Source organism: Bos javanicus, chromosome 22 (genome assembly GCF_032452875.1).
Source record: "Bos javanicus breed banteng chromosome 22, ARS-OSU_banteng_1.0, whole genome shotgun sequence".
Classification (NCBI taxonomy): Eukaryota; Metazoa; Chordata; class Mammalia; order Artiodactyla; family Bovidae; genus Bos; species Bos javanicus.
Genome location: NC_083889.1, coordinates 10,442,137 through 10,456,939, shown reverse-complemented (window position 1 = coordinate 10,456,939; position 14,803 = coordinate 10,442,137). Strand labels below are relative to the sequence as shown.

Below are 14,803 nucleotides of genomic sequence, written 5' to 3'. Positions count from 1 at the left end.
AAGCAAATTTCATACTCCTTTGAATTTCACCATTTCTTGGATCTGTGTTTTCAGTACTTTCCTCTTCTCCATGATATTAATAAATGTATCCACATTTTCTCTGGAAATTATTCAAATATTAGCCATTTAAAATAAGCGACACAAAAACAATTATTTTTTTTAAAAAGAGCTACCAGGGCAATTCCCTGGTGGTCCAGTGGTTAGGACTCCATGCTTTCGCTGCAGGGCCTGGGTTCAATCCCTGGCTGGGGAACTCAGATAACATAAGCTCGGCTGTGAGCCCCCCTCCCCGCCCCCAAAAAAGTGCTACCACTAAATGCCTAAATTTTTATATACTTCAAAGTTTCCTGCCTAAAATAGCTTACAGTCTATTTTTGAATAGCTGCTTCTATTTTGGTAGATTACTATTACCCAGCAACTTTTTAAAGCTAAAAAGAAAAACATTTCACATAGAAAAAGATCATCACTTCTGTATTTTTAAAATGCTGATGCAAATGTTAACAAATAAAAGAGCAATGATATTTGAACTGAGGGTTCTGAGAGTCCAGAATCCTTTACACATCTATGATCAACTGATATTTGACAAGGGTGCCCAGACAACTCAGTGGGAAAAATAGTTTTTTTCATAAATTATGTTGGGGCAACTGAGATCCACATGCAAGCAAATAAAGGTGGACTCCTACTTCACACCATACCCCAAAATTAACTCAAAATGGATCACAGTCCTAAATTAAAAGCCAAAATTATAAAACTCTTTCCCCAAAACACAGAAGTAAATCTTTATGACTCTGGAGTAGGCAGTGGTTTCTCAGACATGAAACCAAAAGAAAAAAACAGACTTTATAAAAATTAAAAACTTTTATGCTACAAACTATATCATCCAGAAAATAAAAAAGACCATGCAAAAAATGGGAGAAAACATTTGTAAATCTTATGTCTGATAAGGTACCTGTATCTAGAATATATAAAGAACACTTAGAAATCAAGAATTAAAAGACAGACAATTCAATTTTAAAATGGGAAAGGATGTGAACAGATATTCCTCCAAAGAGGGTATAAAATGGTAAAGAATATAAAAATATTCTTAATATCATTAATTAAAGAAATAAGACCAAAACCATAATGAAATACTACTCCAGACTTAACAGGATGGCTAGTAAACATAATCAAAAAAACAGATAACAAGTGTTGGTGACGAAATGGAAAAGCCAGAATCCTCATACACTGCTAGTGAGAATGTAAAAGAGTGCAGCTGCTTCGGGCCAACAGTCTGGCAGCAAGTCAAAATATTAAACATAGAGCTGCCATATGACCCAACACTTCTATTTCTAGGTAATCTGCCCAAGAGAAATGAAAAGATATATCTATACAAAAAACTGGACACAAATGTTTGCAGCAGCATTATTCATAATAGATCCAAACTATAAACAATTCAGATGCCTATCAACTAATAAATGGATAAACAAAATGTAGTAAATCTATACACTGGAATGTTACCCAGCAATTTTTACATATATACACACATACATACACACACACACAGATGCATGTTATGGCATGGATGAATCTTATGACATGGATGAAAACATTAAGTAAAAAGTCAATCACAAAAGACAACACTGACTAGTGGTCTGGGAGTGAAGGAATGGAGAACAACTGCTGATTAGTATGGGGTTTCTCTCTGGGTAATGAAAATACTGTAAAACTGGTGATGTCTGTGCAACTCTGTGACTATGCAAAAAAAAACAAACCACTATACTGTACACTTTAAATAGGTAAATTTTATGGCATGTGAATTTTACCTTAATAAAGATACACAAACACATACACTTAACTGTTTGCAAATCAGGAGTATATTAATGTTTTGGGGTTTTTTCCCAGAAAAAATGAACAAACTTTTAGGCCAACTCCATACAGTACAGAATTTGGAATGATTCTGATCCATCTTAGAGACAACTAGCAAAAATGAAAAAAAAAAAGAAAAGTCATCCTCACAACTCAGTCCCACACAAAATGGGGTGTGACTGCATGAACACCAGAATCTGAGGCAGTGTAAGCAGCAGCTGCAAGGATACAACATATAAAGTAAAACTGACATAAAATGTATGGAAGTCACTTTTCTTTAAACAACAGACCACAGAGGACTAGTTTAAGTGTCAAGTAGTTTTAATGATTTTAATCTAGTTCACACAGTGATACCCATAAGGAATTAGTTTACTTAAATGTATCTAAGGAATTGATTTTCAGTGTAGGTTCTAGACTAGAAGCAACAACATTATCTAGGACCTGGCTAAAAATGCAAATTTTCAATAACCCCATCCTAGACTTTTTGGATGAGAAAATCTGGGAGTAGAATCCAGCAATCTGTGCTATTAATGAGATCCAGGTGATGATGGATGGAAGTTGGAGTGGGAAAACACCCCTCACAGGCAGACGTACTTGAGAATAATGTCATAAGCAATGACCCAGCATTCTTTTTTAACAGGATATAGGTACACCGACAACCACTGTGCTTTGACCACCAACTGGATGATTTCGTAAATGACTTTTTTCTTCTGTTTAAAAGACTCATTTCAAGGATAAACATAATCTGAAGTCAAGTTCAATTATACACTAATTATGAATTAAGAAAAGGGGTCTTATCTATTCAGAGTTTCAAATAAGGTGAATCTGTTTTCTGTATCCTTCAAAGAATGCAATAAATGGTAGGTCAAAAAGAGGAAAATGTTCAAAATAAAATGAAAAACAAGTAAGAATTCCTCTCAATCATTTGCTTTCCTGATACATTATGTTACATTCAATACTTTAAAATGAATGTACTGATTGAAAAGTCCTGGATTTGTTCCCTTGATCTAAGATATTTCCAAGTCATAGCTCCAAAACTTGGAGAGGAGAGCAATAAGGCTACGGGAGCACACAGGCACACTAACTGGGGTTCTCCTGATGGTCACCAGTGCCCACACACGGCTGTCCGTGGTGTCCAGGCGCCCCAGGAATGCTCTCCACAGGCCTACCCCCCTTTCTGGTCCTGAGTCTTAACTGTGTGCCTCTGGGCCACAATCACCCGCATGAAGGTTCTGGCTGGTAGTTGGTCCAAGTCCAGTCATGCCAGGGCAGCTGAGCAAAGCCTTTGCTTGTTAGGTTCATACTGTGCTCCTGGGGCATTGCCCAAGTCACCTTTCTGAATGCCTTGTTTACACATTTTCAGAGGCCTGGTGTCTATGTTAAATAAGGAACTACCTGTGTTCAGAGAAACTTACAGTAATTCATAATATTAGACCTGGACTTCTTAAGGAAACACAGGGAAGAGCATGATAATCAAGTGCCATTTATAATTAAAAGGTCTGCCACACACCTACACTTCTTTGGAAAACTGGTAGCCATTCTTGCCACCATGTAAAAAGTGAATGTGTTAGTTGCTCAATCGTGTCTGACTCTTAGTGACCCCATGGAATATAGCCTCTGTCCATGTAATTCTCCAGGCAAGAAGACTGGAGTGGGTAGCCATTCCCTTCTCCAGGGGATCTTCCCAACCCAGGGATTGAACCTGGGTTTCCTGCATTGCAGGGAGATTCTTTACCGTCTGAGCCACCAGGGAAGATCCCTATTTAAATTTGCCTCCAAATTCTTTAAGGCACTGAATGTGTGTAACCCTTTTTGACCTATATGTAAAAACAACACCAAAACACAGTCCTCGTGCTTCAGGGTCTTTCCACCACAGGGGTTATTTACGGTAATGCTCTCTCTCTCAGATGCTTCTTCCTCCTGTTTCTAACACTGACTGCATTTGGTGACAGAAATAGGCAATGCTCTTTTATTTAGCTTGGAAGAATTTTAAGGTTTAATTCTCAATAAAAAAAATATTCTTAGAACATTTCTTAGGTTTTTGCCTAACTCAATTTCATAAGGCTAAGACACAAGGGATATGTAAGCATTTTACAAGGTTTAAAAACTGAGTCCAGCTACCTTTTGCTGAATATTCCACAAACTACACCACACACGTAAATATCAGCAGAGACTGGAAGTTTGCCTTTCACTGCAGGTTAAGCACATGCTTGAAAGACAAACACTGTTAGTAAAGCCATGTGCAGTGGGGTTAAGAGAACCCGTGAAACCACCGTTACTGACACTTCTGCGCACAGACAGCATGCTTGGGCTGCAGAGAGGGCCCTGATACCTTTAGTTCTTTAAGCCCCTGCATGTATCTCCCTTCTACATCCTGAATCTGGTCCTTAAGGTCATAGATATCCTGCAGGACATAGGAATGAACCATTGCATAAAACCACACGCAAAGTCTCAAAGGATTCATGAAAATGTGAATTACTTCTGAATAGACCAGACCAAAAGAAGAGAAGTCACAGTACACAAACGTGGCTTCCACTCCAAACAGCACAGGTGATGCTGGGGCTGGGAAGGCCCTAGAGTAACCAATTCAACAGAGTAAAAATTTTCTTGGCATTGACTCCTGTTGAAGCAATATTAGCAAATGGGGGCAGGGCTGTGTATGGACAAAAGCTATCGCTTATAACAGTTTTTAAAACACAATTTTGAAAATTGAATAAATCATTTAAATAATTTTGAGTATAACACTTCACTGAGAACTAGTAAAATATGTAGCAAATTAATTACAAGCTGAAAATTTTACTGAGTTATGCAGAAGTTTTTAAAAAATGTAAAACCAGGTATGAACCAAGTTGTCTTCCAATGACTTGGTTACTGCCCACAATTCATTTGGGAGGAAGAGAAGTAAAGGGAGGGAAATTAAACACAAACCTTTTTAAATACAATGTCAAATGAGACAGTCTATCCTGAGGACACCATTTAAATGATGACAAAAGTCTTTGCTCCAAATGTTACCATAATCCTTATAAAAAAAGTAAAGCAGGTCAAATTTTAAATGGAAAATATTGTCTCCCTTGTACCCAATCTTGCTATGTAAGATCTATTCTGGATGGTTGATTTAGGTTGGAAATAACAGCTACAGGCCCTTGAACCTAACTACAATTACAGGCAGGAACAATGGCCCGCTGCACAGAGTTATATCACATAAACATTTCCCCTGCCTCTTCATTCCCTCCCCGGTGGGCTTGTCTTTTACTCCTCAGTTCCCTCAACAGACACTTATCAAGTGCCTATGCTGTGCTGTTCTTAGTCGCTCAGTTGTGTCTGACTCTTCGTGACCCCATGGACTGTAGCCCGCTCAGTTCCTCTGTCCATGGGGATTTCCCAGGCAAGAATACTGGAGTGGGTTGCTATTTCCTTCTCCAGGGGATCTTCCCAACCCATGGATAGAACCCAGGTCTCCTGCACTGCAAGCGGATTCTTTATTGTCTGAGCCACCAGAGAGGGCCTACTAGGAGCCAGATACTAGGACATACAAGCTCATTTCCTTCCAAGAGGTTGTAAATGGCAGCACAAGCTGAGTCTGACGCTGGAAGGCCCCATTCTCCTGTCTTTCGCTGGACTAGAAAACAGCACTTAAAGGCAAGAGCTGAGCTTATTTACTTTGTGCCCCCCATGCTTCTGCCTGGTACTAAGAGCTCAACAACAAGGGCCCCTTCAGAGTCAGAGCCAGCGTGACCTGGGCCGCCTCCTGCACAGCCACTGCCACTGCAGCAATCCCCTAGCCTCTGCTAATCCTCAGCCCACTGTACAAGCTGCCCGTATCACACAGCAGACTCCTGCTCCTCACGGCCTGCAATTTGACTGGGTCACCGACGGTCCCTCCCTCCTCCTCTACTGTGTCGGGGGAAGGGGCGCCCACCTCCCCCCAACCTTATCTGGACATTCCTCTCACCTACTCAAGCACTTTATGTTCAGTTATTCCTCTCCTTTCTTAACTTCAGGGTCTCTCTCTACTGGCTCAATCCAACCAATGAAAGTAACTACTAAGGCTGCCTTTAAAAGAAATCAAAAACCCTCTCTTAACACTATTGGTCAATCAACTTCCAGTCTCCAACACTCTCTTCAGAGGAAGCTGCCTGCATTTCCTCCCATTACAGTTTTGACTTGCTCATCTCCTCCCCACTGTTCAACCACAGAGGAACAGTTCTTGCCTCCAAGGTTTCTTCCAGCCTGTGGTCAACCTTTAGGAATGCAAATCCGATAGCAGCGCTTCCCTGCTTCTTATCCCACTGTTGTCAGGGTGAACCTGAATTCCTTTCAGGCGGCCACACAAAGTGTTTTGAGATGTGGCCCATCAGTACTCCTCCAGCCTTCTCTCTCATCCATTACGAATCCCCACTTTCCATCCTATCCTCTGGCAACTCTGCTACACAGATAACCTTCTGGTTCTCTGAATTTATCAGAGAACACCTTCACGCTTCGGCTTCTTTGCCTGGTTAGTTTTTACTGTTCCTTCACTCCTTGTCTCCTCTGAAAAGCCTTTCATTATCTCTTCCAATTTAGACGATGCTTCTCTGAATTCCCTTAACAGCCTTACTCTTGCTACTATGGTAGTACCACACCACCTGGCTTTACTGGTTTATATCCACTTGTCTTCCATGTGAAACAGTGAATTCCTCAGGTTTCCAAAGTATGTTTTACTGCCTGAACCTATGGGGCCAAGTGCTCGATATACGCTGAATGAATGAATAAATGCAGTTTTTATTACCATCCTTGCCCCGTTCCTTACAAACAGCTTGCTCAGCAAATAGACATTCATAGATATCTTGAAAGGGTTATTAATGAGACTGGAGGCTCAACTAATGGGTTAAATGAGCTTTCATTACTCAGGTATTTCTGTCATCCCAAATATTATCATACTTGTCTTATCATGAAACTGAGCGATAACTGTATTCAAGCAGCCAAATAATACTATAATGGCTCAAAAGACTAATAACCCCCAAAGTCTGGTTTCCTGTACATCCACATATTTTCCATCTAAAATGTGGCCAATTATTTGAAAGGATGACTTTTATATACATTAGAAAGTTTTTTTGGCATTTGTAAACTAGCAGAGCTCATTCCAAATACCATCAAATCTTCAGGAAAGAGAATAGAAGAGAATTAACTAATCTCCTTCCTTTCAGACCCTAGTCACATTCTTGAACTGTATTAACAATTTTTTTTTAAAGGACTCATACTTCTTTCCTTCCTACCAAGTCACATTAAATGTTAAATGGTTCTAGTATACTACAAAGAAGCCAAAAATAAAAAATGTTTATAAAAAGCAAACCAAAATGGCGGTTTACCCGCAATTCACTTAATGAGGTGTCTGGGTCTATTAAGCTGCTGGTATCCCCGCTTCCTCGCCTGGATGAGTTTCCACTTAGAGGGGTCGTTGCTGAGGCAGAATTTCGAGATGAAGGCTAGAGAAAAAGACAGATGACACTTTTAAGTCTTAGTTCTTTAAAAATAAATTGCTGTGGAAGCTAAAAGTGGGGCAGGGTGACAGGAAGAGCTCTAACACAGTGTGGATAAGAAGTTACCGAATGCAGTCCACAAGCAGTTCAGACTGGCCTTGGTGGGCGGGGGAAACGGGGGTTACCCAGAGATGGGCCCAGACATACTCAGCACAACTGCGTTTGCTCACTCTTTTGGAATCTAGGATTCATAATCACTAAGAAGGAAACAGTTCGTGTGAAGAGTTGTCTGTTTTCTAAGTTTATCTTTACTGTACTGTAAACAGCGCTGGGGTGAGGACATCAGCTTGATTTTGAACAGTTCCAGAATGCTCTGTTGGTATGCTAATTATCAAGTTCCTGAAGCTGCTTCTTTAGAACCTTTTCTTTTCCTAACACTTTTTGATAAAAGCTGGAGACACTGTCTGCAGCTGAGAGCAACAGCATTTTGCCCTCAGCTGTGGATGATGCTCCTGAATTAATAAACGGCAGAGATTTGGGCAGACAGTTCAGCAGACAACTAGCCACATGCGGTGACTGAGCACTTGGAATGTGACTGCTCCAAACACAGAGTTCTTTCTCAGGTGTGAAATACACACCAGGTTTTGAAGTCTTAATGTGGAAAAAAGAATGTAAAATATCTCACTGATAAGTTTTCATGTTGATTATGCTTAAAATATTTTGGACATAGGGGTTAAATAAAATATATCATTTGAATTAATTTTATCTGTTTCCTTTTACTATTTTAGTGTGGCTGCTAGAAGATTCACATGTGGCTTACATTTGTGGCTTGCATTATATTTCTACTGGACAGAACTGGCAAACCATTGTAATGGTTTCTTCTCAGGATGAAATTCTAGAGGACCGAAAATCAAAAGAGCAGCCACAAGTTTAAGAGGTGACATGCAAGGAAATAAAATGCAGTGTCTCCTCTCTTCCCAAGGCTTCACATGATTCAAGTGCAGAGGAATTTGGGGGTCAAGGACAGGAAGTAGATGAAGAAAGGAACAGTAACTCCATGAGTTAAACTGTTGTAAAATCAAGAATAAAATAGTAGTAGAAAGTAAGCTAGTGACCTCGAGAACTTAATTTCTTTAGGAATTTATATACTCACCCTTGTGTAATTTTCAGCATACTGTTTATCAGATTTTTCATCCAACTAGAAAAGAACAGAGATAAAAATCAGAAAAGATGTTGAGCCTTTTGATTTTTTTAAGGGGGAAGAAAAAAAGAAGTGACACCATTTGAGTTCTCCAAGTTCAACTGATATTTGGATCCTAAAAGTAAACATACTAAAACTGAAATAAAAGTTGGGACACAGAAGACAAGATGTTAACTTCAATTCTTATTCAAGGAAGACAGCGTAAGCAAGCTATCCTTATGAAAAAAGTTAGAACTTTTGCATAGATTTTTCTTTTCATGGTATTTGAAACAATTAAAAGAAAACTACATATAAATGTAAACTCTAGCATTGCAAAAGTTACACACACACAAAAATACTCATACATGTCAGAAGAAAAAGTCTGATAAAACCAAAAGCCAATAAACTTTATTACATTATTAGTACACAGGACACACAGATAAGGCTAGCACACTTAGCCAAAAAAGCTCAGACTGGACTACAGCATGTTAAATGTATCCTCAAAAACATTCTCCACAGTCCGAGGATTTGGTTGTATGCTTCTTGTTTTTGCTTTTTAACTAATATATGCACAAGTATCTAAAAAAAGAAAATCAGACAGCACAAAGGGCATGTGCTTCCCTCAAGGGCAATCTACTCCCAAGTCTTTACAAAACTCTAACGGTGGTGTCCCAAGCACATCCCATATATTCTCTTTTCCCTCACCATGTTTCAGAGATTAGAGAAAGTATTTTTCTTCATGGCATTTATCACTCCCTGACCCCATGATACTTATTAATCAATTTAGTATCTGATCTCTCTCTTTAATGTAAACTTCATGTCTGTATGTTCTTTTCTGTATTCCTAACACCAAGAATAGCACCTGGCATACAGAAGGACTGAGAACTTGTCAGATGAGTGAATAAATGAACTACACTTCTTCTGCGCCTACAGGCTGACCTCATTTAACAGTTGTGTAGTATCCTACTGTCTGGAGATGGCATAACTAGCTATCCTCTCTCACAGACAGGCCTTATGGTCGTTTCCGTCAGTGTTTCGAGAAGAGAAGGACCTTAAAGGTCTCGCCTAAAACTCTGACTGTACAGCTGAGGAAAGAGAAATTTTAGATCTTGCTGAAGGATGAACAATTAAATCCCAGAGCTGGATCCAGATCTGAGTTTTGTCAATTTTTTCCCATTATTTACCTGTATATACTGTCCCAATTACCACTAGGGAGAAAAAAAATCACAGAGAAATTTAACTAAATGAAAACATACCCAGACCCCAACTTATAGACCAATAATCCTTCCAGCCCAATCTAGAGAAGAGATTTGAAAACTGTCCTCAGTTAATTATTAAAACACAAAACATCATTATTTCTGGCTCAGTTCAGATCACTTCACTCTAACTTCCTCATATTTGAAAGTTTTCTTTTTTTAAAAATTACATTTATCATGTTCATTTTCTGTCTCAGTAAACACCTTTTTCTATAAGTACTAAATCAGAACATAAATCCTGTCTTAGCCTTTGAATTATTTTTGCTGCTTCTTACTACAATACCCTTAAAAAAGAATGGACATTACTTCATTTTGACTTCTTAAAGTCACATATGAAGGGTCTTAAACAAGCAGTAACAATAGTTTTTCATGTTGGCAAATACTGCCATAAGAAGGAATTAACTTCCTCATGTCTATACTAGTAAAAATATATTGCTTAATATTTAACGTGTTATTCCTCAGAACAAAAGAAATACTACATCTAAATAGACTGCCTTATTCTCCTTAGAGTACCTTCCAACTCTCTTCTAATGAGTTAAAGAGAAAAACAGGCAGCATTCAGAAACAATCTTCCAGGTCCATCTGAAATTCTGTCCCCTTAAATCGCTCTCAAACAAATGACCCCCAACCCATCCATTTCTTAACAGGCAGACACCTGAGCGAAATCTTACAGTTCAGAGGGGGCATGAGTGACCCAGTCGACCACAGGGCTGATTCTCCTGCTGTCACTCTCCTCTGACAGGACTGCCGCAACCCAGGCTGACCACGCGCCAAGCTTCAGACTGCGGAGCAGCAGAAGCGCTGAGAGCAGCCCCACTGCAGCCCGGTTGTTTTGGCTGCAGCGACTTGGCCAGAGACTCCCCAATTCTCCTCCTCGTGCTGCATTATGCCAGCCTTCCATTTAGACAAAAAGCGAGCTGAAACCTGGTATTCTAAATGCCCAGGAAGTCCACAGAGCTGCACTGCAACAAGAAGCTCGTGTTCAAAATGATGACCCAGACTCCACCAGACCCTGGCAAGGGTCTTAAACAGAATAAAATGGAGTCATTTTTAATATGCTAAGGTATAAAAGAAGGAAATGCTGCTGGTAAAAGGGTACAAACTTGCAGCTGTAAGATAAATAAAGTCTGAGGATCTAATGTAAAACATGGTGACTATGGCTGATTTTTCGAAAATTGTTGTTTATGAATAACACAGAAAAAATGAATAATGTAGTAATATGAAAAGTCAGAAAACAAAGGCTCTCTATATAATACTATATGGTCACAATTTTGTAAAACAAGCAAATTAAACTGAGATAGAAAAGAAGACTGAAAATAAATCATTAGTAAAGACCTCAGAACTTGCTTATGAGTACTGACGACAGCTTACTATTCTCAAAAACTTTCAAGTACATGTTATGTCATTACATTCCTAAATAATTAAATACGTATTTTTCCAATCGAGAAAAGGGTTTCCTTGATAGTTGGAAACGGAAAGCTAGCTAACAGGATTCTAATATTTTACATTCGTGTTAATCTGCAAAGAAGAGCACATGATGGCAAACTTCACCGCTGCTTTCAAGAATTTCAAATTATCAACCAGTAAACAAAGTGTCAACTGTCATCTTTTCTATATTTCGGTGATAAATGCTTTTATCTTATCTATGTCTGGGAAATCTGAAAATGCTTTGCTCTTAACATCATAGAACACAGATCGTTTCTCTTTAAGTCCAAACTCCATGATTATTTGTTGAAATTAGCACATGAAAAATATGTGTCCGACTCTGTGCGACCCCACAGACGGCAGGCAGCCCACCAGGCTCTGCTGTCCCTGGGGTTCTCCAGGCAAGACACTGGAGTGGGTTGCCATTTCCTTCTCCATTCTTAGAATACATATCTTGTCAAATCTTTGAAACCCTCTGTTTCAAAGAAAGGTATTTCTTATTCTCAGATGAAGAGGCCCATTGGCCTTGTCTCAGCATATGACTACTGTGACCGATAATTTTGTCCTACTAAAATGGTAAAACATAACGGAATTTTTTTGAATGGAAACAATTTTAGTTGTGAAAACATTTTAATACCGTCATTTGAAAGTGTTGTTTAGAAACAGAAAGAGTTGTTTAGAAATAAAGATGCATTTTGTTCTAAATTATATTTCTTTTTAAAAAGAACACTGGAGATTTGATATAACTGAGCTATGCATATCTGATATGGGGAGCCACTTTCAGCAAGCAGCAACCCTTCTGTCACCCATATCATAAATCCAATATACTGTGTGATCAAGAGATAAGACTATTATATTAAGGCATTTGAACAAACTTTATTATTTTAGGCTGTGCCAAGAGGCAAAATTAAGGATATTACATAGGTACTTAGACAACCGTTCAGGAAAAAAAAAAAATCACTGCGGCTCATAGGCTATAAAACAGGGTGCTGGCCAAGTCTACCAACTAACGCTCTGGAGAATCTTGTGCTTATGTTATAAGGTGCACAGCATGACTTGATATACATATGCATAGCCTACATGGGGGCTTCCCTGGTGGCTCAGTGGTAAAGAATCCACTTGCCAATGCAGGAGATGCAGGGTTTGTCCCTGGATCGGCAAGACCCCCTAAAGAAGGAAATGGCAACCCACTCCAGTATTCTTGCCTGGGAAATCCCATGGACAGAGGAGCCTGGCAGGTTATAGTCCATGCGGTTGCAAAAGAGCTGGGCACGACTTAGCGACTAAATTAACAACAAGAAGCCTATATACATGTGTATCAAATCCAAATCATTAGTTATGTATCTTAAATATGTATAATTTTTATTAAAATGTGTAGATAATTACTGGGAGAAGAGTTTTATTTGATTAGAAGCAGCAGTGGAAGACTTTAAAAATAAAGTCAATCTTTTCACTTCTGTATAAATTACTAAAATAAACTGCGAAGAAATAAACCTAAAAAAGGACCTAACCAGTAACTCAGACATCACATTAGGTGCTAAACAGAGTCAAAGTTTTTAAGAGAAAGGGTGTACATAATAAATTAAACTGATTATATCTATGAAAAAACAGGTTAATAAGCAAATTAATAAAATAGGCAATATTTCAGGTGAAGGACCTGGGAGCCAGTCTTCTATTGGGTGCAAAGAGATTCTTCGATCTGATGAAAGCCAAGACAGAGGCTGCTGCTCAGCCAGCTCTGAGAGCCAACAATCTGGAACACTTGAGGGCCACACTTGGAATTGTTTTCTAGGATCAGCCATTCAGAAGTAGCTATTTAAACACAATCTGTGATGTGCTAAATGTAAAGAACTATCTCTTCATTAAAAAAAGGGTCTAATTTTTTGTTAAGAAACTCTGCCTCATCTGCTTCAAAGAGTTGATAACTAGAGCAGTTGTTGGTTCAAGGGCAAAACAACACAAAAACAACACTAATGTCAGCAACAGAGAGGTGTTACAGACAGAAAATCAGGCTGTTAGAAATACCAGGCAGGCAGACATCTGTTGCTGTGGGTTCCTTCATTAAGGTAAATGCCTCCAGGCGTTTCTACTGGACACTCTTTCCTAAATGCAGCTCCCAATGAATGTGAGGGCTTCCCAGGTGGCCCAGTGGTAAAAGAATCTGCCTGCCAATGCAGGGGGTCCAGGAAACACAGTTTGATCCCTGATTGGGAAGATCCCCTGGAGGAGGAAACGGTAATCCAATCTAGTATTCTTGCTGGAGAACTCCATGGACAGAGGAGTCTGACAGGCTACAGTCCATGGGGTCGCAAAGAGTTGGACATGACTGAGCACAGAGCACACAGAATGAAGTGAAAGCAACGGGCAGGCACTTCTTCAAAGACAACGCCACAATCCAAATGTTTACATCTATTCGGATTCTTCCCAGTTATGGTTAATTAGTGACATTTTACTAAGTAGTGCATTTTATTATTCAACCTTCAAAGTCCACCTAAAAATTTATAGATTCACCAAATGAAAAGAGAAGAAAAATTTTAAGACCGATCAGGAATATCTAAATATGGGAAAGGTATTAGATGGTTTTAAGGAGTTTTTTATCCTTTTGTTAGGTCTGATACAATAAATAAGAAAAAAGTTCTTAACTAGAGAGGCATACTGAACTATTTATTGGGAAATGGCATGATGTACGAGATTTGCTTTAAAATAATTCAGGGCAAAAAAGGAGGGAAAGAGGAAGAAACAGATGAAACAAAATTAGCAAAATACCGGTAATTGTTCGGGCTGCTTCTGGAAAATTTCCATAGGAAAAATTGTTAAAAAAATAAGAACATATCAATGTATACATTTTGAAACAAAACAAAAAACTATTCAATGCTAGTGTACTCAAATAAATTAAATTCTGATTTTAAAATAGCTACTGTATTAGCTGTTAGTCACAAGCCTGAGACAGTGGGTCCCATGCGCTGCACTCACGCTGGTCAGATCTGGGATGCTCACGTCATCCACGTCGGAGACGACGCTCCCCCTACGATTGGAGCGGCTAAAATAATCAGCGGCAGAAACCTTTCAGTTAGAAGAAAATGAGATGCTTTAACATTAAGGAGAGAGAGAAGAAAACGATAAGAACATTGTTATATGAGGGGAAACCTTTTTTGTTGTGTGATAAAGTATCAAGAAATGAAATGAGGGAAGTGCTGTGATTACCTGCTCAAGAAGGTAAGAAAGAAATGTAAAGCGTTCCAAAATGACATCACAGCTCCCTAAAATAAACTCTTATTAATTTTAGTCAGAGTTCTATGCTACAGAGATCATCATCTTCTGCCTGAAGAGGAGCATCACCCTCACCACGAGGGATTCTAGGACAGCATTTACCTAAAGCCTCTACTATTTTCCACAAATGTCTAATGCATTGTAGCTGTCGACTCTGTTAAGCACATATATGCTGAATGCAGAACTACCTGCAGAGTATTTATTGTGCCTTTTACCCAGTTTCCACAGTTTCCTCTTTTTCATACTTCTCAGGACCAGGAACTGTAGAACAAAACAACGAAGGAACTACACTGGCGTCTTTCTGGTTTCCTAAACACAACAGTCTCTTCCCACCTTAGCCGTTGGCACTGGCCTAAGAACTCTCAGCT

General features: G+C 39.1%; 1 protein-coding gene across 26 annotated transcripts in view; it reads right to left on the bottom strand.

Annotated features, from left to right (window-relative positions):
• LRRFIP2 (LRR binding FLII interacting protein 2) overlaps positions 1 to 14,803 on the bottom strand; it is a 109,598-nt gene that overhangs the window by 25,943 nt on the left and 68,852 nt on the right. For 11 of the 26 annotated variants that reach the window (XM_061395849.1, XM_061395859.1, XM_061395863.1 and 8 more), the window contains 4 exons: positions 14,139 to 14,228; positions 8,458 to 8,502; positions 7,194 to 7,310; positions 4,178 to 4,249 (listed from right to left, as the gene is read on the bottom strand). In XM_061395849.1, coding sequence (XP_061251833.1) covers positions 4,178 to 4,249; positions 7,194 to 7,310; positions 8,458 to 8,502; positions 14,139 to 14,228 — 324 coding nt within the window. The remainder of the gene's footprint in view (positions 1 to 4,177; positions 4,250 to 7,193; positions 7,311 to 8,457; positions 8,503 to 14,138; positions 14,229 to 14,803) is intronic. The other 15 variants (XM_061395873.1, XM_061395856.1, XM_061395862.1 and 12 more) reach the window with 3 other exon arrangements.